At 39.8% G+C, this 20983-nt stretch overlaps 1 protein-coding gene across 2 annotated transcripts in view; it reads left to right on the forward strand.

Moving 5' to 3' along the window:
- Positions 1-20983, forward strand: part of LOC124711221 (peregrin) — a 256431-nt gene that overhangs the window by 48582 nt on the left and 186866 nt on the right. For both annotated transcript variants that reach the window (XM_047241178.1, XM_047241180.1), the window contains exon 8: positions 9069-9339. In XM_047241178.1, the coding sequence (XP_047097134.1) occupies positions 9069-9339 (271 nt within the window). The remainder of the gene's footprint in view (positions 1-9068; positions 9340-20983) is intronic.

A 20983-nucleotide genomic window follows, 5' to 3' on the forward strand; every position in this document is an offset into this window, starting at 1 on the left:
ATCAGTTTCGATGGATACGTCCTCAAAGAGGTCTGGTTTGTTTTTGTTGCCATTAGATCTAATATATTTCCATCATGCATGAGCTTCCAAACTATCTGTTTTAGGAAATTTTCAGAGAAGGCATTTAATAATATTTTATAGGATGTCTTGTTACACCCTCTATTAACAAAACTGTAGTTTTCCCGGTTGATTGTTAGATGATTGAAGTCTCCACCAATGATTTTAGAATGACTAGGGAACTTCTGTATAAGCAAATTGTTCTTAGTTTTCTCTCCAGTATTCCTGCCAGTCTTTCCCGTGTCAACCATCTCTTGTGGTGTTACATGTGGTCAGCATCCACACTTCCATTTTGTCACACCACTTTATAGCAAGCATTGTATTTGTGCACATAAATTGAAAATCTGCTCGTTCCAGTTTCTTCTGAAGTTTCGACTGGCATGTTGCATCTATTCTTATGGGCAGTACCACATGCATTTGTCCCATGACTGTGAAGCCAGAAAAATAAGTCTCGTCTTGGGTACCAGTTGTTGACGTAGAAGGTATGTCCACATTCTAAACAGGGCTTTATTAGTGCAGCTACTATGTCACCACTTTTCCCCAAATTGTGGAATTCAGTTTCTGTTGAGTCCCTCTATAAACAATAAAATCTAAGACATAGCGTGTCTTACAATCACGTAACACAAATGTTTTTATTCTGAATCTACTCCGTTTTGATGAAATGAACTGTCTGAAAGATAAATGTCCTTTGAATAATAACAAACTTTCATCAATGTAGAGTTTCTGATGTGGAATGAACACATAATGGGAAGCTGTATGAACTTTATCGACAGTGTTCCTAATTTTGAACAGTCTGTCTCCTCCATTAGTGGCAGAGTTGTCACTGAAATGTAACTTTCTCATAAGTAACAAAAAGCGGTCTCTTCACATCAGTTCACCAAAAAATAGAATCTTGAGAAGAACATCTCTGATCCAGTATTTGCTACTTTTTAGTTTTTTCATGCGAGGCATCAGAAGACAAACAGCTATGAAAATATACATTTCTTCACATCCAGTATCTTTCCACTTTGATGTTCGAGAATGCACTGATTCTGGAGTATTCTCCTTGGTGAATAAATAAAACAGATTCGTTTCATCAGCTATGTATTTTATCAGTTCTTCTGTAAAGATTAACATGGAAATTGACAGAATACTTGCCTCATTCCCTATTTGACACATGTCCGTATAGTGTATCATCAAATGCTTGATTAACTGGCCAAAAATCATTTTCTTTCCAGTTAAATTTATTGCTAAGGCGTGATTTCTTCGTAGGCATTTCACTATCACTTTTTGAGTCTTGATATTCAGAACAACTAATATCTCTTGTTGAAACACGAGACTGTATTGACACCCCTGCTGATGTTTGCAGTTTATGACTATAGCTTTCTGATTCTGTAGAAGAGCTGTCAGTTTCGTCAAGATCAAGTAGTTCATCCTCACCGTCGCTCCTTGTAAGACTCTCTGTGATTTCTTCCTCGGTGCACTCACAACACCTTGCCATTTTCGTTGTAAAATACAGGACCCGAAGAACACTGAACAGAAAATTTTAGTGTGAAGCCTAGGCTCACAACAGATGGTGAATTGGATGGCAAGCTAGTGGCCAGAACTATGAAATGCTACTGAGGCATGGAGCGGGGAGTACCCTGTCCGACTTATCTCGTCATCAGCACTCAGGTAGCGGCACATCTATACTCGTGCTCAGGGGCCCGCAAACGGGTGCAACTTAACTTGTCAACAACGCTCAGGGGAAAATGGCGGTCGCGACTATACTCGTCATCAGCACCTAGGGAGCAGCAGGCAGCATGATAAGTGAACTCGCCAACATCAGTCAAAGGATTAACTAAATTGTAAATGCCACTTTAATACGATGAATTAATTTATGCACAGGACAGTGGTAACTTCTGAAAATTCACAAAAATGTACATTTATTTGCATTGATATACAGTGAAATTCTGGGTGATCTATTTTTTGGCAGCAACTGTTACTCGTGAGTGCTGACGTGCTATGAAAAAATTGTGCATGCTACCTGTGTAGGTACCTTATCTTTTCTCAATTTTTTTCTATTATTGCAGTCAGTACCTCTACCCATAATAGGTTAACACAAGCTGAATTTAGAAACCTGCATTGTACAGAAATTAATCACAATTTTTTGGCCATGAAGTGGGATTGACTTTGACTTGAAACATTTCGTAGAAAATGTTCAGTTGCAGTCATCGTTTCACAGCCTAGCAATACTATGAAAGAATAGCTTTCATTTTGTACAAACTTGAGTTAAAAAAAAAATACAGAAGTTTTAGTGGAATAAATATGTGAATGTGCAATTTGCAGGTTTCTGAAATTTAACTCTCCCTTCCCCAATATTTAAGGTTAAGTTAAGGAAAATATTGACAATGTGAGTAATGAATGAGAATAATAATTGCTCCCATAAGAATTCTGGAAGACAACACAGTACTAGAAGTGGCTAAAGAATGTCTTGGAACAGTAGTGTGTAAAAGTAGGATGAAGCAAACAGCTTGGTGGAATGATACAGTCAAGGCAGCCTGTAAAAGGAAAAAGAAGGCGTATCAAAAATGGCTACATACCAGAACCCAGGTAGATAGAGAAAGTTATGTTGAAGAAAGAAACAAAGGCAAACAGATAATTGCAGCATCCAAGAAGAAATCGTGGGAAGACTTTGGAAACGGGTTGGAGACTATGGGTCAAGCTGCTGGAAAACCATTCTGGAGTGTAATTAGCAGTCTTCGAAAGGGAGGTAAGAAGGAAATGACAAGTATTTTGGACAGGTCAGGAAAACTGCTTGTGAATCCTGTGGATGCCTTGGGCAGATGGAGGGAATATTTTGAAGAGTTGCTCAATGTAGGTGAAAATGCGATCAGTAATGTTTCAGATTTCGAGGTAGAATGGGATAGGAATGATGATGGAAATAGAATCACATTTGAGGAAGTGGAAAAAATGGTCAATAGATTGCAGTGCAATAAAGCAGCTGGGGTGGATGAAATTAAGTCTGAACTCATCAAATACAGTGGAATGTCAAGACTTAAATGGCTACACAGGATAATTGAAATGGCCTGGGAGTTGGGACAGGTTCCATCAGACTGGACAAAAGCAGTAATCACACCAATCTTTAAACATGGAAACAGAAAAGATTGTAACAACTACAGAGGTACCTCTTTAATCAGCGTTGTGGGTAAAATCTTCTCAGGTATTGTTGAAAGGAAAGTGCGAGTATTAGTTGAGGACCAATTGGATGAAAATCACTGTGGGTTTAGGCCTCTTAGAGGTTGTCAGGACCAGATCTTTAGCTTACGGCAAATAATGGAGAAGTGTTATGAGTGGAACAGGGAATTGTATCTATGCTTTATAGATCTAGAAAAGGCATATGACCGGGTTCCTAGGAGGAAGTTATTGTCTGTTCTACAAGATTATGGAATAGGAGGCAAACTTTTGCAAGCAATTAAAGGTCTTTACATGGATAGTCAGGCAGCCGTTAGGGTTGACGGTAAATTGAGTTCATGGTTCAGAGTAGTTTCAGGGGTAAGACAAGGCTGCAACCTGTCTCCACTGTTGTTCATATTATTTATGGATCATATGTTGAAAACAATACACTGGCTGGGTGAGATTAAGATATGTGAACACAAAATAAGCAGTCTTGCATATGCGGATGACTTAGTTGTGATGGCAGATTCGATTGAAAGTTTGCAAAGTAATATTTCAGAGCTAGATCAGAAATGTAAGGACTACGGTATGAAGATTAGCATCTCCAAAACGAAAGTAATGTCAGTGGGAAAGAAATATAAACGGATTGAGTGCCAAATAGGAGGAACAAAGAACAGGTGGACGGTTTCAAGTACTTAGGATGCATATTCTCACAGGATGGCAACATAGTGAAAGAACTGGAAGCGAGATGTAGCAAAGCTAATGCAGTGAGCGCTCAGCTACGATCTACTCTCTTCTGCAAGAAGGAAGTCAGTACCAAGACTAAGTTATCTGTGCACCGTTCAATCTTTCAACCAACTTCGTTGTATGGGAGCGAAAGCTGGGTGGATTCAGGTTACCTTATCAACAAGGTTGAGGTTACGGATATGAAAGTAGCTAGGATGATTGCAGGTACTAGTAGATGGGAACAATGGCAGGAGGGTGTCCACAATGAGGAAATCAAAGAAAAACTGGGAATGAACTCTATAGATGTAGCAGCCAGGGCGAACAGGCTTAGATGGTGGGGTCATGTTACACGCATGGGAGAAGCAAGGTTACCCAAGAGACTCATGGATTCAGCAGTAGAGGGTAGGAGGAGTCGGGGCAGACCGAGGAGAAGGTACCTAAATTCGGTTAAGACTGATTTTGAAGTAATAGGTTTAACATCAGAAGAGGCACCAATGTTGGCACTGAATAGGGGATCATGGAGGAACTGTATAAGGGGGGCTATGCTCCAGACTGAACGCTGAAAGGCATAATCAGTCTTAAATGATGATGATGATGATGATGATGAACACATCATTAACGTGTGCAAACTCAAAGGCATTTCATAGGCAATGCATAGCAGAATAAGAAAGGGAAATTCAAACTATTTGCGGTTATCAGTATGTATATGGAGTTTGACAGCAACCAACAATGATTGAACATCTCTTACAGAGACGACCCTGGGCTTGAGTAGCAGCAACTACACACTTCATATTATATTCTACGCAACCTGGTGTTCACAAGGTGGTGAGAATTTAACTAACAAATGCTGACATTGTGCAAAAAATGCACATTTATGGATCAGAATAGTGCATAGATGAAGACCAGTCAGCAATGAAATATTTATCAGCCAATAAACATACAGTGCAATTGTCTGCTACTCTTGGAGCAGATAGTTTCTGGGTTTTTGAATAACAGTGGCTTCAAATCCTGTGAAGTGTTGCAGCTTAAGATCACAGAAAGATACGTAATCTGTGGCCAACATGGTCAGCTTCAGTTTATGTTCAAAGTAAAATTAGCTGCAGAATCTGCATTCCTTGTATCTTATTGTGCACAACATTTCTCGTCATGATTTGCATACACATTTCGAGAATTGATATTTATGGTGACCTCTTTACAATCTTTTCATTGTTGGTTGTAGTTACTATGTCAGTTTATGTATTATAATTTATTTCCTTACATTTGCACAGTGCCATTTCCGATTACAGATCTTTTGGCTGTGAGGAAGTTTGAAGATTAATTTTCCTTCATCTTTAAAACACGACATCTTCAGTAATAAATACTGTTTATCTGCAGTGTACATTTATCTGTAGTTGAAATGTGATAATTTTGTTAATAACAGATATATCAGTGATTCCAGGTATATTTCCTTCTAATTTAGATCAACACTGAACCCATTTGTTCCATCCAAGTTTAATGTTACACAATATATTAAGTTCATGAACTGGTTTCTTTTTTTGAACTAAGGTAAAATTGATCTCCAGTCAGCAAAATTCATAGTCATCTTTAAACATTTACTACTGAAAGAGAAAAAATCTTGTAAAGATATCTAGTGAAGTAAAATTATAGCTGTGATTATACGAGGTATGTCCTCAAAGTAAGTTACGTTTGGTTATATAAAACAAACGTGTACAGATACAGAAAAAATATTTATTGTACAAAAATCTACAACTGTTAAACTACATTTCTACATAGCTTCCAAAATTTTGTAGGCACTTGTCATAGTGTGGCACAAGTTTTTGTATGCCTTCTTCATAGAAGGTTGCTGCCTATGTATTCAACCATGTGGTAACATGGTCTTTCAGCTCATCATCATCATTGAATTGTTGACCACCAAGGGCAGATTTTAGGTGTAAGAAGAGATGAAAGTCGCTAGGAGCAATGTCCGGGCTGTACGGAGGATGATCAAACGAGTCCCAGTGAAATTCTCGTAAGAGTTGTTTGGTCATATTTGCCGTGTGAGGTTGGGCATTATCGTGAGAAAAAACAACCAATCCTCAGCCCCTGTTCTATATTGCGCAGCATAATTTCTTAATGGTCTTGTAGTAACTATGTGCATTGATTGTTTGGCCTAGTAGTAAGAAATCAATCAGCAAAATGCCTTTTCTGTCCCAAAAAACAGTTCACATGACTTTTCGAGGTGTCAAGATTTGCTTAGGCTTAACCTTTGTTGGGGATGAAGTGTGCCTCCATTCCATTGATTGCCATTTTGTTTCAGGGTGTTGTATGATACCCAAGTTTCATCCCCCGTGACTATCCGAGAAAGAATACCATCACCTTCTTCATTGTAACTTGTCAAAAACTGAAGTGCACTGCCCATCTGGTGGTTGTTTTTTGGGCAAAAAGTATGGGTACCAAATGTGAGCAAAGTTTTTGAAATTTCTGTTTTTCAGTAAGAATTTCATGAATTAGTGATAGTGAGATTTGCGGAACTTCCATAGCAAGGGAACTAAGTGTAAACTTATGATTGTGCTTAATCTTCTCTTCAATTGTCTGATCCAGTTCATCAATAACCACAGACGGGTGTCCACTTCGTTCTTCATCCTGCACTTGATCATGTCCTTCATCGAACAATCTGACCCGTCTTCTAACCACTGAATCACTTACAGCATTTTGTCCGTAAACCTTGCAGATTTGCCGATGAATTTCTTTTGGTTTAACTTTCTTTGCATTTAGAAAACAAATCACAGATCTGATTTCACATGCGGCGGCATTTTCAATTACGGCTGACATTATAAAGAAGCACTACGAAGTACACATCGGCAGCAGTGATCTGAAAATGGCATACATGTCTTCTACTTGAGTCAGAGTAACTGCCGCACATACTCGGAACTGCAATTGTAGTGCTGCCACAGATAGAAGTAGAAACAGAACTTATTTTGTGGATGACCCTCGTATTTGATAAGTGCATACTATGCTTAATAACTGTAACAAATGGTTTTCAGTTTCTGTGTCATATTGTGGAAAATACTACTACTAGAAGTAAAATGAGGAAGTAGGGAGAAGGGGAGAGATGATCAGTCACCTATTCTGAGGGTGTGTGAACTGAAGAACAGACATTTTTTTCGTGTGTGTGCAAATGTTACCTAACACATGTGAGGCGTAAGTCATTTTTAGAACAATAACTACAATTCACCAACTATACGAATGTACTGTGCCATTGTCATGCACAGTAGTCTATTAAGAACGAAAGGACAAGATCATTGACACAAGATTATTTTGAAATGTGGTCCATGCTTTGCAAAACCAGCAAACTTGCCTCATTGAATTAGTTTCTATGTTACTGTTGAATTATCAAATGTTTTAGCTCCTAGCTGTAAGGCACCGAGCAACCCCCGAACATACAGCAGTGGAAATGTCTCAAAGCTAAACAGCTAATTCTTGGATCATGAATTGAAAAGAAGCATATAATATTGATTATTCATCCTTTATTCATGTTCACGACAGAGAGCTGTTAAGGAATTTATACTGTATTGTAAGTGCTGCAGCCTGATGGTTGTTAAAGGGCCCAAAGTGCGTGGTCATCGGTCCACAGCCTGATGGTGTCTGGCTATGCTAATTCAGTTGTTTTCAGTCAGATAGCAGCAGCTGCACTTCACAGTTGCTATTTCATTGTGAATGATGTTTTTTACTCACAGTTGAATGCAAAGTCATTAAGTGTGTTACAAAATGATGTCCCTTAAGTTTCATTGAGTGACATATTCTGACCAGTCGACTTTCATTTATGTGTTATACTTTCAAGTCAACTTTATGACGTAAATAATTCTAGATACATCACTGTATTTAGTACTTACTTGTTTCAATTTTTCTGTATAGCCACAGCTGCACAACTACCCTCACACTGTTTCAAACAATCGCTAAAACTCAGTTGCTGGATAACTTGAAAGCAAACATGGTAAAATAAGAACTGCACTATCCAGAAAGGCCACTGGTTGCAGTTGTGTTTGAAAACCTTCAGTAAATTAAATGTTCTACTAACTACTCGAGGTTATGCCACCCGCACTTCATACAAGGCTGTTCCTCTGTTGTTTTTTTTATCAATCAGTGACTTTTCTTGTGTATGTTTTGTTTTTCAGGCAATAAGGTCATGGTGGTGTTTGCCAAAAAGTTATTAATTTTGCAGCATCCTAGTACAAACACCTAATTTCTGTATCTTCTTTTCTGATTTACCTGTGACAGACTGACGTCTTTTGTTTTCCTGTTGTAGTATAATGTTTCTGGATTTGTCCTTATATAACATTGATATTGCTGATAGAAATTTGTATTGCTAAAGAGAACTGTAACCTTTAATAAGGAGGCCATTGCCATGGAAGTAACTGCTAAGTTTAATATAGTTTTAGAGAACACTGTTAGTGGATGCATTCTGATGGGGACTGCAATAACATATTTGTGTTGTCACCAAACTCTCACAAACTTGGTGAATGGAAAATAGAGGCTTCAGTGTTCCAAGGGACATACAATCCAGAGTGTTATCTTCCAGCTGTAAATAATGGTAGATGTGTTTTGGACAGTTGTGTTGCAGGTTCGTATTGATTCTAGAGTATTTCTGAAGGAGAAGGTATTTGTTAATGTTCATGCAATGACTTTTAGGTTATCATGTTTAGTCAGTGGATATGCATAACTTCCAGCAGGTGGCTGCATTGTTCTAGATAACACCCACTCTTAACGTAATTCTAAAAGTCCAGTGTTGACTTGATGAAAATTTAATAACTATTATTCTCTTTCATACTTCCTAGATTTGAATGTTGTTCTTTGTATTAAAATAGCAGTAAAGTCCATATTATTGGCACCTTTCAAGGAATAGGAACAGTTTTTCTTTGTGAGGAGTGGTGTAAAATGTTGTTGACCACCATTGAGGATTGATATTCATTGATCCCAGGTTGATTCAAGCTGTTTTCAATGCTAGAGGTGAGACTTCATTCACATGTTCATTTTAACATATCCAACTGCTATAGCTTTGCACCCCCCCCCCCCTCCGCCACCCCCCTCTCTCCACCGCTTGCGCGCTTGCTTTTGCTTGTGTTACATATTCTTTGTGCATCATTTGACTTAAAGATATATTCTGTTTAAAGGTGCTATTGAACCTGGTCCTGTGCTGGTACAAAAGACAGCCTATTGTGATGCACATACACCAGCAGAAGCTGAAAGACCTCGCAGTCAAGCTGCATCATCTACACCTCAAAGTACCAATGGTGGTGGTAGTGGTGGTGCCAGTGGTGGTGGTGGCACTGGTGGTGGTGGTGATGACGATGAAAATCAGAAAATGAAAAAGGCACGAAGAATGCTTGCCAAGAAGCGGAGCTCTGTTCCTGTTATTTCAATTCCAACAATACCTCCTGAGAGGTAAGTAAATTATAGCTTTTAATATTTGATGAATAGTCAGCTGGATTCCTTACTGTCAGTCTTAGTCTTTGCCTCATTCAAATGTAGAAGAAGTGATGAGTTTTGAGATTTTAATATAATTCTACGGTGGTGATGAGAAAGAGAGTAATGAGGTACAAGTTATATATTTGCTGGGGTTAATTTAACCATGTCACACTGACTCCACACAATAATAGACAAGAAGGCAATTGCTGTAATATGCTGCGCAGAAGTCTTCTTTAAATTGCAGGGTGTAATTTTTTGATAGTAAATTAATAATATTGTCAGCATTCTGGTGATGGTTTGTATATAAAGACCTGTGTTGTGGTTTAGGGGAAAAAAATTTCAAGAGTGAAAGTGTAGATGCAGAAAGCTCATAAAGATGATCATGTAGGTGAATTTGTCGTTTGTAAATAGTTGCATCTTGGGCAGAATGATAGAGGTACTTTCCATTGGTATTCCATTTCATGTGTCAAGTTATTGCATATGAGGTATTGGTTTCAGGACAGGAAACTTGTTCATTCAAAGAGGTGTTGTCGTTGGATTCTATACACTTCTTTCTTTAAGATGCTACACTGATGAGCCAAAACTTTACGCCACCTGCTTAGTAGTGTGTTGTTCCACCTTTGAAACACAACACAGCAGTGATTCTGCATGGGATGGATTTTGCAAGTCCTAGTGGGCTTGTCGAGGTGTATGGCACAAGATGTCTGCAGACAGCCCGTAAATTATGGGCCTATAATTTGTGGTTGTGGAGATAGTATCCAGTAGTGTTCTAGATATGTTACATCGGGTTTAAATGAGAGGAATTTGGTGTCCAAGACTGCCCTTATGACACAGTTTTTTATCATGATGGAAGATGCTGTTACCATTGAAGAAGAAATCAAGCATGAAAGGATGCAGTTATTTTCATGTAGCCCACAGCTGCCACAGTGCCTTCAACTACTACATCAGGTCCCATCAAAGACCAGGTGGAAGTATGCTTCAGTATAGTCCTATCACTGTCAATTTGGTGTTACAAGAACTTTGATTCATCTGATGAGGAAAGTGGTGTGATAAGTCATGAGAGATGTGTTTCTGGTCAAGTTTGGAATGCTAATTTTGGTCTGGGGAGGGGGCGGGGGGGGGGGGGGCAGTGAGACTCTTGGCATATTTGGAGAGGACTCCCTCTCCCCCATCCCCAACACAGTACCTTGAACTGAACCTAGGAGCCCTATCATTTTCCCACCACATCTGTGCATGTGCGCACTCTCTTTCTTGCATGTTTTCTGCTTCTGGTGGAGTGGAAAATTTTCTGCATTCTTTTTCATTATATCTGTCTGCTACTCAGTGCCTCCTCTGTGTGGTGAGTACCAAACTATCTTTTCCATAAGGTAGTTATTTCATCCTGGACTTTCCATTGTTATGTCTTTTTCTAAGAGTCACTTACGTCAGTGTATTTCCCCATTTGCATCCCATATCATTGCTAAAATCATTCCCCATTCATCTCTGTTCCAGTTATGCACTGTTTTATGTTAAAGTGATTTTTTAGGAGTGCAGTTTTTCGAAGAAGAAACTCTGCTGTTGTTGATTTATTATGAAATTTCACTCTATAAAAAATTGGCTAAGCTGGTTCAACTGGTGGAAACCTCTCAATTGCAAACTACATATTTTCAGGTATGCTGTTATCACCACAGGATGCTTTGTGTGACTGAAATTTAAAACGGAAAAATTAATCAGTTTAATTGGTGTCTTAATTGTAACTGACTATGCATTTAATCCACCTTGTTGCAGTTGTTCCAAGTATTTATTCCTTCACCAGATTTATGAACAAATGATATTAGTGGTCTCCATGATTATTTTGCTGGAGTTAGATGTTTGTTTCCGGAAGTGTTTTGGTGCTTCATTACCCTATGTTGTAAGGTGTCGCATTTTCATCACTGCACACAAACAAAATGCCTTCATTCCATGTGAAGAATCTCTAAAATATTTATGACTGTTCTTTGTGTTCAAACATCTCACTTGTTTTGCTCCTTGAGTTTCTACACTTCCTATTTGTCACTGGGGATGCCACCTAATACTAGGTGGTTGTAATGAAACAGGCAGTGTTTGGGATGCTGCATTGCAGGTTGTATACATCACAGGATACTGAAACATAGTAGGTATGTTCGTTAATTGGTGCACTCAGGGAGTATGCTGAAAAAAAGAACAAGAGTTCCACTTCCTGCCACCAGTTGAAAATAAGGCACTGCAAGTAGTTAGAACGTGGTGTGGGTGCAGGAAAAGGGGAGGAAACATCAAACACACAATAATGGAGGCTCTGAAATGTTTATTAGGATACAGTCATAAGTAACAACAGGTGTTCAGTGTGGTCTCCCAACACGGCAACTTGCCGCATCCGTAACATGGCATGGTCAACAGTTGCTCGCAGCATATCCAGTGTAATTAGAGTGACATGTTGTATCCTATCCGTCAGATCAGGATGAATCTGGATGCATCCCTGACAGACATGGTCTTTCAGATATCTCTACAACCAGATGCCACATAGATTTTGGGCGGGGAATCTGAAAGGCCACAAATCTTGAAATTACCTAGAGATGACGTTGCCATTACCGAAGGTTTCTCTAAGCAAATCTTTCACCTGGCAAGCGACATACCGTGTCATCTTGCATGAAAATAGTGATTAGGAAACAGTTGAGTACTGGCAGAACTGGAATCACGTTACACGAGGTGGTCCTTATAATGTGGAGATGTCACAATACACCTTACAGACCACCTCCTTGAAGAAAAGTGGACCAATAATGAAGGAGCTTGTGAACCCACACCATGCAGTTACATAAGCTGATAGCAGTGGATGTTCCTGCACAACATTTAGCAGAATAGAACCCCATATGTGACAGTTCTGTGCATTCATGACACCATGCAGAGTAAAATGTGCCACATCTATCCAAAGACCACATGCATCCGTTTCCATGCATGCCAAAAAATTAAGGTCAAACTTATGATGTTGTAGCCTATCACGGAGCCTTATTTGCTGTATGTTCTGAATCTTATAGGGATACCATTGTAAAATGCACTGCAAAATCTTTTGAACTGTTAACCGGGAGGGGGGATTCATCTGACAGCACTAGCACTCAAGCACTGGCTCCAGAATCTAAGGCAAGTGCTACATGGTGAGCTATACACTATGTGATCAAAAGTATTCCGACACTCCCAAAAACATAAGTTTTTCATATTAGATGCGTTGTGCTGCCATTAGACATCGTGAGAGAGCAGAATAGGGCACTCCACGGAACTCACGGACTTCAAACATGGTCAGGTGATTGGGTGTCACTTGCGTCATATGTATGTATGTGAGATTTCCACACTCCTAAACATCCCTAGGTCCACTGTTTCCATGTGATAGTGAAATTGAAATGTGAAGGGACACATACAGCACAAAAGCATACAGACCGACCTCATCCGTTGACTGACAGAGACCGCCAACAGTTGAAGAGGGTCGTAATGTGTAGTAGACAGACATCTATCCAGACCATCACACAGGAATTCTAAACTGCATCAGGATCCCCTGCAAGTACTGTGACTGTTCGGCGGGAGATGAGAAAACTTCGATTTCATAGTTGAGCAGCTCCTCATTAGCCACACAACAAGCCGTTAAATACCAAACGATGCCTCGTTTGGTCTAAGGAGTGTAAACATTGGACCATTGAACAGTGGAAAAATGTTCTGCTGAGTGACAAATCGTGGTACATAATGTGGCGATCCAATAGGAGGGTGTGAGTATGGCGAATGCCTGGTGAACGTCGTCTGCCAGTGTGTGTGGTGCCAACAGTAAAATTCGGCAGCGGTTATGTTGTGGTGTGGTCGTGTTTTTCATGGAGGGGCTTGCACCCTTTGTTGTTTTGCATGGCACTGTCACAGCACAGGCCTACACTGATGTCTTAAGCACCTTCTTGCTTCTGACTGTTGAAGAGCAATTTGAGCATGGCAATTGCATCTTTCAACACAATTGAGCACCTGTTCATAATACACAATATGTGGCAGAGTAGTTACATGATAACATCCCCTTAATGGACTGGCCTGCACAGAGTCCTGACCTGAACCCTAAGGAACTCATTTGGGATGTTTTGGAATGCCGGCTTCGTGCCAGGCCTCACCAATCGACATCGATACCTCTGCTGAGTGCAGCACTCCATGAAAAATGGGTTGCCGTTCCCCGAGAAACTTTCCAGCAACTGATTGAAGGTATACCTGCGAGAGTGGAAGGTGTCATTGCAGCATTACCAATGGAGAGTGCCACGAACTTGTAAGTCACTTTCTGCCAGGTGTCCAGATAGTTTTGAGCATAAAGTGTAGTTATAGCAACTTCAACAAGTGCCATGGTTGTGGGTCACCTCCATGTACTTGCTGCCCCACCTTATTCAACTGTTTCTTCAGATTTAATGATCATATTCTTTAGCCCATTTATTGACTTTGCTGTTGTTTCTGTCAACATCATATCTCAGTGCAGTGCTAATATTGCTACCGTCCTGATAAAACAGTTTTACCAGCAGTGTACAGTCTTTTTTCTCAATAGCTATTACACCAACATTCACTTCACAGAAGGAATCAACACATGTTGCCAAATGACAAACATCATAATTACATCAAAAACTAAACATTTCACTTTCTGGCTGCCTACATTGCCATATTTTCACCCAGTTGCAGCAAATGGGACTAATTTTTTTCCCCCATCATGCTCCATGTTGTTGTTGTTGTGGTCTTCAGTCCTGAGACTGGCTTGATGCAGCGCTCCACACTACTCTATCCTGTGCAAGCTTCTTCATCTCCCAGTACTTACTGCAACCTACATCCTTCTGAATCTGCTTAGTGTATTCGTCTCTTGGTCTCCCTCTACGATTTTTACGCTCCATGCTGCCCTCCAATGCTAAATTTGTGATCCCTTGATGCCTGAGAACATGTCCTACTAACCGGTCCCTTCTTCTTGTCAAGTTGTGCCACAAACTCCTCTTCTACCCAATTCTATTCAATACCTCCTCATTAGTTATGTGATCTACCCATCTAATCTTCAGCATTCTTTTATAGTACCACATTTCAAAAGCTTCTGTTCTCTTCTTGTCCAAATTATTTATCGTCCATGTTTCACTTCCATACACGGCTACACTCCAAACAAATACTTTCAGAAATGACTTCCTGACACTTAAATCTATACTCGATGTTAACAAATTTCTCTTCTTCAGAAACGCTTTCCTTGCCATTGCCAGTCTACATTTTATATCCTCTCTACTTCGACCATCATCAGTTATTTTGCTCCCCAAATAGCAAAACTCCTTTACTACTTTAAGTGTCTCATTTCCTAATCTAATCCCTCAGCATCACCCGACTTGATTCGACTACATTCCATTATCCTCGTTTTGCTTTCATTGATGTTCATCTTATATCCTCCTCTAAAGACACTGTCAATTCCGTTCAACTGCTCTTCCAAGTCCTTTGCTGTCTCTGATAGAATTACAGTGTCATCGGCGAACCTCAAAGATTTTATTTCTTCTCCATGGATTTTAATACCTACTCTGAATATTTCTTTTGTTTCCTTTACTGCTTGTTCAATATACAGATTGAACAACATCGGGGAGAGACTACAACCCTGTCTCACTCCTTTCCCAACCACTGCTTCCCTTTCATGCCCCTCGACTCATATAACTGCCATCTGGTTTCTGTACAAATTGTAAATAGCCTTTCGCTCCCTGTATTTTACCCTTGCCACCTTTAGAATTTGAAAGAGAGTATTCCAGTCAACACTGTCAAAAGCTATGTCTACAAATGCTAGAAACGTAGGTTTGCCTTCTTCTAAGCTTCTAAAGCCGTAGGGTCAGTATTGCCTCACGTGTTCCAACATTTCTATGGAATCCAAACTGATCTTCCCCGAGGTCGGCTTCTACCAGTTTTTCCATTCGTCTGTAAAGAATTTGCGTTAGTATTTTGCAGCTGTGACGTATTAAACTGATAGTTCGGTAATTTTCACATTTGTCAACACCTGCTTTCTTTGGGATTGGAATTATTATATTCTTCTTAAAGTCTGAGGGTATTTCGCCTGTGTCATGCATCTTGCTCACCAGATGGTAGAGTTTGTCAGGACTGGCTCTCCCAAGGCCGTCAGTAGTTCTAAAGGAATGTTGTCCACTCCTGGGGCCTTGTTTCGACTCGGGTCTTTCAGTGCTCTGTCAAACTCTTCATGCAGTATCGTATCTCCCATTTCATCTTCGTCTACATCCTCTTCCATTTCCATAATATTTTCCTCAAGTACACCACGACACGGCGGTCGGATGGTTCCGGTAGGCCACTCGTGGCCTGAAGACGGAGTGCTTTTTATACCACCCTTGTATAGACCCTCTATATACTCCTTCCACCTTCCTGCTTTTCCTTCTTTGCTTAGGACTGGGTTTCCATCTGAGCTTGTGATATTCATACAAGTGGTTCTCTTTTCTCCAACGGTCTCTTCAATTTTCCTGTAGGCAGTATCTATCTTACCCCTAGTGAGATAAGCCTCTACAACCTTACATTTGTCCTCCAGCCATCCCTGCTTAGCCATTTTGCACTTCCTGTCAATCTCATTTTTGAGACATTTCTATTCCTTTTTGCCTGTTTCATTTACTGAATTTTTATATTTTCTCCTTTCATCAATTAAATTCAATATTTCTTCTGTTACCCAAGGATTTCTACTAGTCCTCGTCTTTTTACGTACTTTATCCTCTTCTGCCTTCACTACTTCGTCCCTCAGAGCTACCCATTCTTCTTCTACTGTATTTCTTTCCCCCATTCGTGACAATTGTTCCCTTATGCTCTTCCTGAAACTCTGTACAACCTCTGGTTTAGTCAGTTTATCCAGCTCCCATCTCCTTAAATTCTCATCTTTTTGCAGTTTCTTCAGTTTTAATCTACAGTTCATAACCAATAGATTGTGGCCAGAGTCCACATCTGGCCCTGGAAATGTCTTACAATTTAAAACCTGGTTCCTAAATCTCTGTCTTACCATTATATAATCTATCTGATACCTTCTAGTATCTCCAGGATTCTTCCATGTTTACAGCCTTCTTTTATGATTCTTGAACCAAGTGTTAGATATGATTAAGTTATGCTCTGTGCAAAATTCTACCAGACAGCTTCCTCTTTCATTTCTTACCCCCAATCCATATTCACCTACTATGTTTCCTTCTCTCCCTTTTCCTACTCTCGAATTTCAGTCACCCGTGACTATTAAATTTTCGTCTCCCTTCAGTACCTGAATAATTTCTTTTATCTCATCATTCATTTCATCAATTTCTTCATCATCTGCAGAGCTAGTTGGCATATAAACTTGTACTACTGCAGTAAGCATGGGCTTCGTGTCTATCTAGGGCACAATAATGCATTCACTATGCTGTTTGTAGTAACTTACCTGCACTCCTATTTTTTTATTCATTATTAGACCTACTCCTGCATTACCCCTATTTGATTTTTTATTTATAACCCTGTATTCACCTGACCAAAAGTCTTGTTCCTCCTGCCACCGATCTTCACTAATTCCCACTATATCTAGCTTTAACCTATTCATTTCCCTTTTTAAATTTTCTAACCTACCTGCCCGATTAAGGGATCTGAACATTCCACGCTCCGATCCGTAGAACACCAGTTTTCTTTCTCCTGATAACGAGATTCGAATGGGGGATGATTTTACCTCCGGAATATTTTACCCAAGAGGACGCCATCATCATTTAACCATACAGTAAAGCTGCATGCCCTCAGGAAAAATTACGGCTGTAGTTTCCCCTTGCTTTCAGCCGTTCGCAGTACCAGCACAGCAAGGCCGTTTTGGTTAGTGTTACAAGGCCAGATCAGTCAGTCATCCAGACTGTTGCCCCTGCAACTACTGAAAAGGCTGCTGCCCCTCTTCAGGAACCACATGTTTGTCTGGCCTCTCAACAGGTACCCCTCCGTTGTGGTTGCACTTACGGTACGGCCATCTGTATCGCTGAGGCATGCAGGCCTCCCCACCAATGGCAAGGTCCATGGTTCATGGGGGGGGGGGGGGGGGGGGGGGAGCATGCCATTTAATGCACATACCTACAAAGTTTCAGTGTGCCACAATGTATACAGCCCATACTGTAGCACTCGAAACACCATCAGTTTAGTTATAACCACTCAGTTTTTGTCCACCTGTTTCACACCCAAGTAACATTTACATGATTCTTATTGTTGAGTGAGCACTGAAAATTTTTATTTTTATATTTTAAATTCTGTCTGCTCCAAATCCTATATGATGTAAATGTTTGCAGGTCATTTAAATTTAAATTTATAAAGAATTAGCTATATTTGTTTGATTCACTTTTGCATTGTCCTGTCAGCACATTGTTGTGTGGCAACTTGCAATAGATCATATGCAATGACTTGGTAGCTCTTACTGCAGAGAGAGATACATGTTTGAGTAGGAGGTGTAACTTGCTCTAGAATGTAATATATTCATGTACATAGAAAGATAGTATACTGATGAGAAAAAAGATTGCAACATGAAAAAGTGATTAATTTAGAGTAATGAACTTGCTGAAATACATTTGTCTGGGTAACATATTTAAGTGATTAATATTGATAAATCACAGGTTAAATTAAGTACAAGATAAGCCATTTCAAATGTGCCATGCTGATACGTTAATGACAGTTGTAAATACCAGAATGTTGAACGCAACAAAATGTGCATGCATTGCGTTGTACAGATGCTGGAAGTCAGTTGTGGGGTGGAGTTCCATGCCTCTTGCACTTGGTTGGTCAATACAGAGAGAGCTAATGCTTTTTGTGAATGACACTGTAGTTGTCATCTGGTGATATCCCATATGTGCTCAATTGGAGCCATATCTGGTGTTCAACTAGGCCGAGGCAACATGTTGACACTCTGTAGAGATCATGCGGGATTACAACAGTGGTATGTGAGCAAGCATTATCTTGTTGGATAACACCCCATGGGCTTCTCTTCATGAATGGTAGCACAACAGCTCAAATCACCACATTGACATACAAATTGACAGTCAGGGTACACGGGATGACCACGAGAGTGCTGTCATATGAAATGGCATCGTACATTCTCGTAAACATCACTGCCAGCAATCATCTACAGCGACAACATTCCTGCCAAGTCTTTTTGCAATATTGCAAAAGGAACACCCAGCTTCTTGTAGCTTTATTACAAGCCACACTTAGTGAGGTGTTGATAATGACGTCTTTGTTGCGTTAAAGGCGTCTTGACTAACGTCAACTCACCGCGTGCAGTCTCAAATGTAACTAACGCTCATGACTGTTACAGCACGTATTTAAAGCAAATCTGATTTGCACTATAATAGTGTAGGCATCATCTTTCAGATGTAAAAACATGCCTGCCAACTTTTGTTTACTTCACATAAGTCCTGCTTGATGGTGGTGGTTTTTTTCCACCCGTTAGTGTATCGGTAGTCATTTGAACCATAAAAATACCTTAAGGCTCATTTGACCATTGCAGTTCTGTACAGTGCAACACCTTGCTAGAAGCAGTATCCACTTGCCTTCTCTAGTGTTTTGAATTAGCTCACTAAAGCAGTTGTACGAACACCATCAGATTTGTCTAGAAATTCAAATTATAGCACACAGAAAGCTCCTCATGCTGTATAAAGAACTGTCAGCACTGCTTTTACGTCTCACAGTATACCTCGAATCATGGCGGCGCTAACTTTGCTTGCGTATTGTTTTTGTATGCAAGTACTACAACAGGGTGTATACGACCCGGGAGAATTGGGAGATCCAGGAAAAACCTGGAAATTTTTTCATCCAGGAGAAAACTGGGAAAAACCTGGAAACTTTTTAGAATTCCAGGATTTTTTTTCAGTTTTCAGTTAAATTTGTGTGATTTTGACTGGTAAGAAATAATACTTTAACAAAGGACTACAGCAATAAACCATGAACGAGAGAAAAAACTAAAATAAAACTTAAGTTGCAAAGGAAATGGGCCATGTACACAACAAAACACAGTGCTCAAACAAGTGTCTGCCAGTAGCAAAATCTGTCAAAGGCTTTAGGAAGACTATGCAGTGCTTCATAACAACAAATTGCCTCCGATGAGCATGAAATCACAACTGTTTACATTAGATTCGTGTGAGCAGTTGCAAGTGAGCCCATGCGCATGCGCAGTTGAGTCGCGCATGTACTTACTCCCGCTTCTGGCTACAGAAGTGGGGCTGTTAGCTGTATAAGCAAGTAGCAAGATGCTACCCAGAAAAATTTTACTGGCGCGTGCAAGTTGCCATATTCACTGGGAACAAACCGGGGTATCTGCCCCGGGCGGCAATTTCAGTCCAGCATTAATCGCCTTGCGGAACAATGAAGATATTTTTGTCAGTTAGCTAAAGAAATATGGCTTTATTAACCTTTTCCACTGAGGCAGTCATTTTATTTGAAATAAAGTGCTTAATTCCACACTATTGGCTGGCTTCAACTGTTCACTGCATTTCAAAAGAGCACGTTTTCATCTTCTAGCACGTATAGCATTATGCCATAATAAAGAACCAAAAATGAGATAATACAGTAATGGTACTCCAAGAAAGTTTACAATCGAATCTGGATATAAGAATGTGCACTTTAAGCCGAATTATGCATTTTAGTATGGTTCATGAAATTCCTCTGATGTCTTGTTTCTTTTATGACATAATGCAGGATCTTTTAATGTTTAACACGTACTGACATATGGGATTCCTGCGTCATCGTAGCTGCACAAGCGCGGTGAGGCCTGTTATCTGGCACTCTCTGGTAACGGCTGAAATGAACCTCTTTCTAACAGGTCGTGGGAAAATATTGCGAATGATTGATTGAAAAGCGTTACTTTCAAAGTAAATTTCTTTTTACGCAAGATGAACTAAGTGCGAGAATGTGTGATGAATTTCTTAAATCACAGAGTGGTTGACTCTCATTTAAAAATCAACTGTTTGAGGATGACCATTCAGAAAATATTTCGAGCCCGGGAGATCAGACATTTATGTCAGTATCAAAAATTTTACTGGCACATTTGTGTGATGTATCTTAAAGTGTAACACACGCAAAAAAGATTATACGTGAAAGTTTAGCTTCTCTTGCAGCTTATTAATCATCGAGACCAATATTGTATGTGAAAGCTCTGCTTTTCTTGTAGCAACACTATCCATATTAATTTACACCATTAACTTTTCCTATTTGTGTGTAAGTGCTACTTAACAGTGATAATGCTATTGGCTGACTACATCACGTGTCCTAAGGCCTGAATATCTACTGTATTGGCTGGTGAGATAATGTGACATGAGCTATGACTGGCTTACAAAAGTGCATCGCAATCTCAATTTCAATGCTTTGGAAACTAACATGCGGTGTTTGGTGGAATTCGAATTTATACTTTCATAATACGAAAATATACAGTGTACATGGTCTTTTTTTTCTGAGTTTCGTTTTCTAAAGGGCTGAGAGATTCTATGCCAGTGTATAAAACCATAACCATTACCAGGATTGATAAGTTTTACAGTTCCGAGGAAAAGTATACTGTCACTTAACACGGTAAAAGTGCATTTTCACCCGGGAGAAAGTGTTTTTTTAACCGGGAATTTTTTTTCGTTGTCCGCATATA

Source organism: Schistocerca piceifrons, chromosome 8, assembly GCF_021461385.2.
Source record: "Schistocerca piceifrons isolate TAMUIC-IGC-003096 chromosome 8, iqSchPice1.1, whole genome shotgun sequence".
Classification (NCBI taxonomy): Eukaryota; Metazoa; Arthropoda; class Insecta; order Orthoptera; family Acrididae; genus Schistocerca; species Schistocerca piceifrons.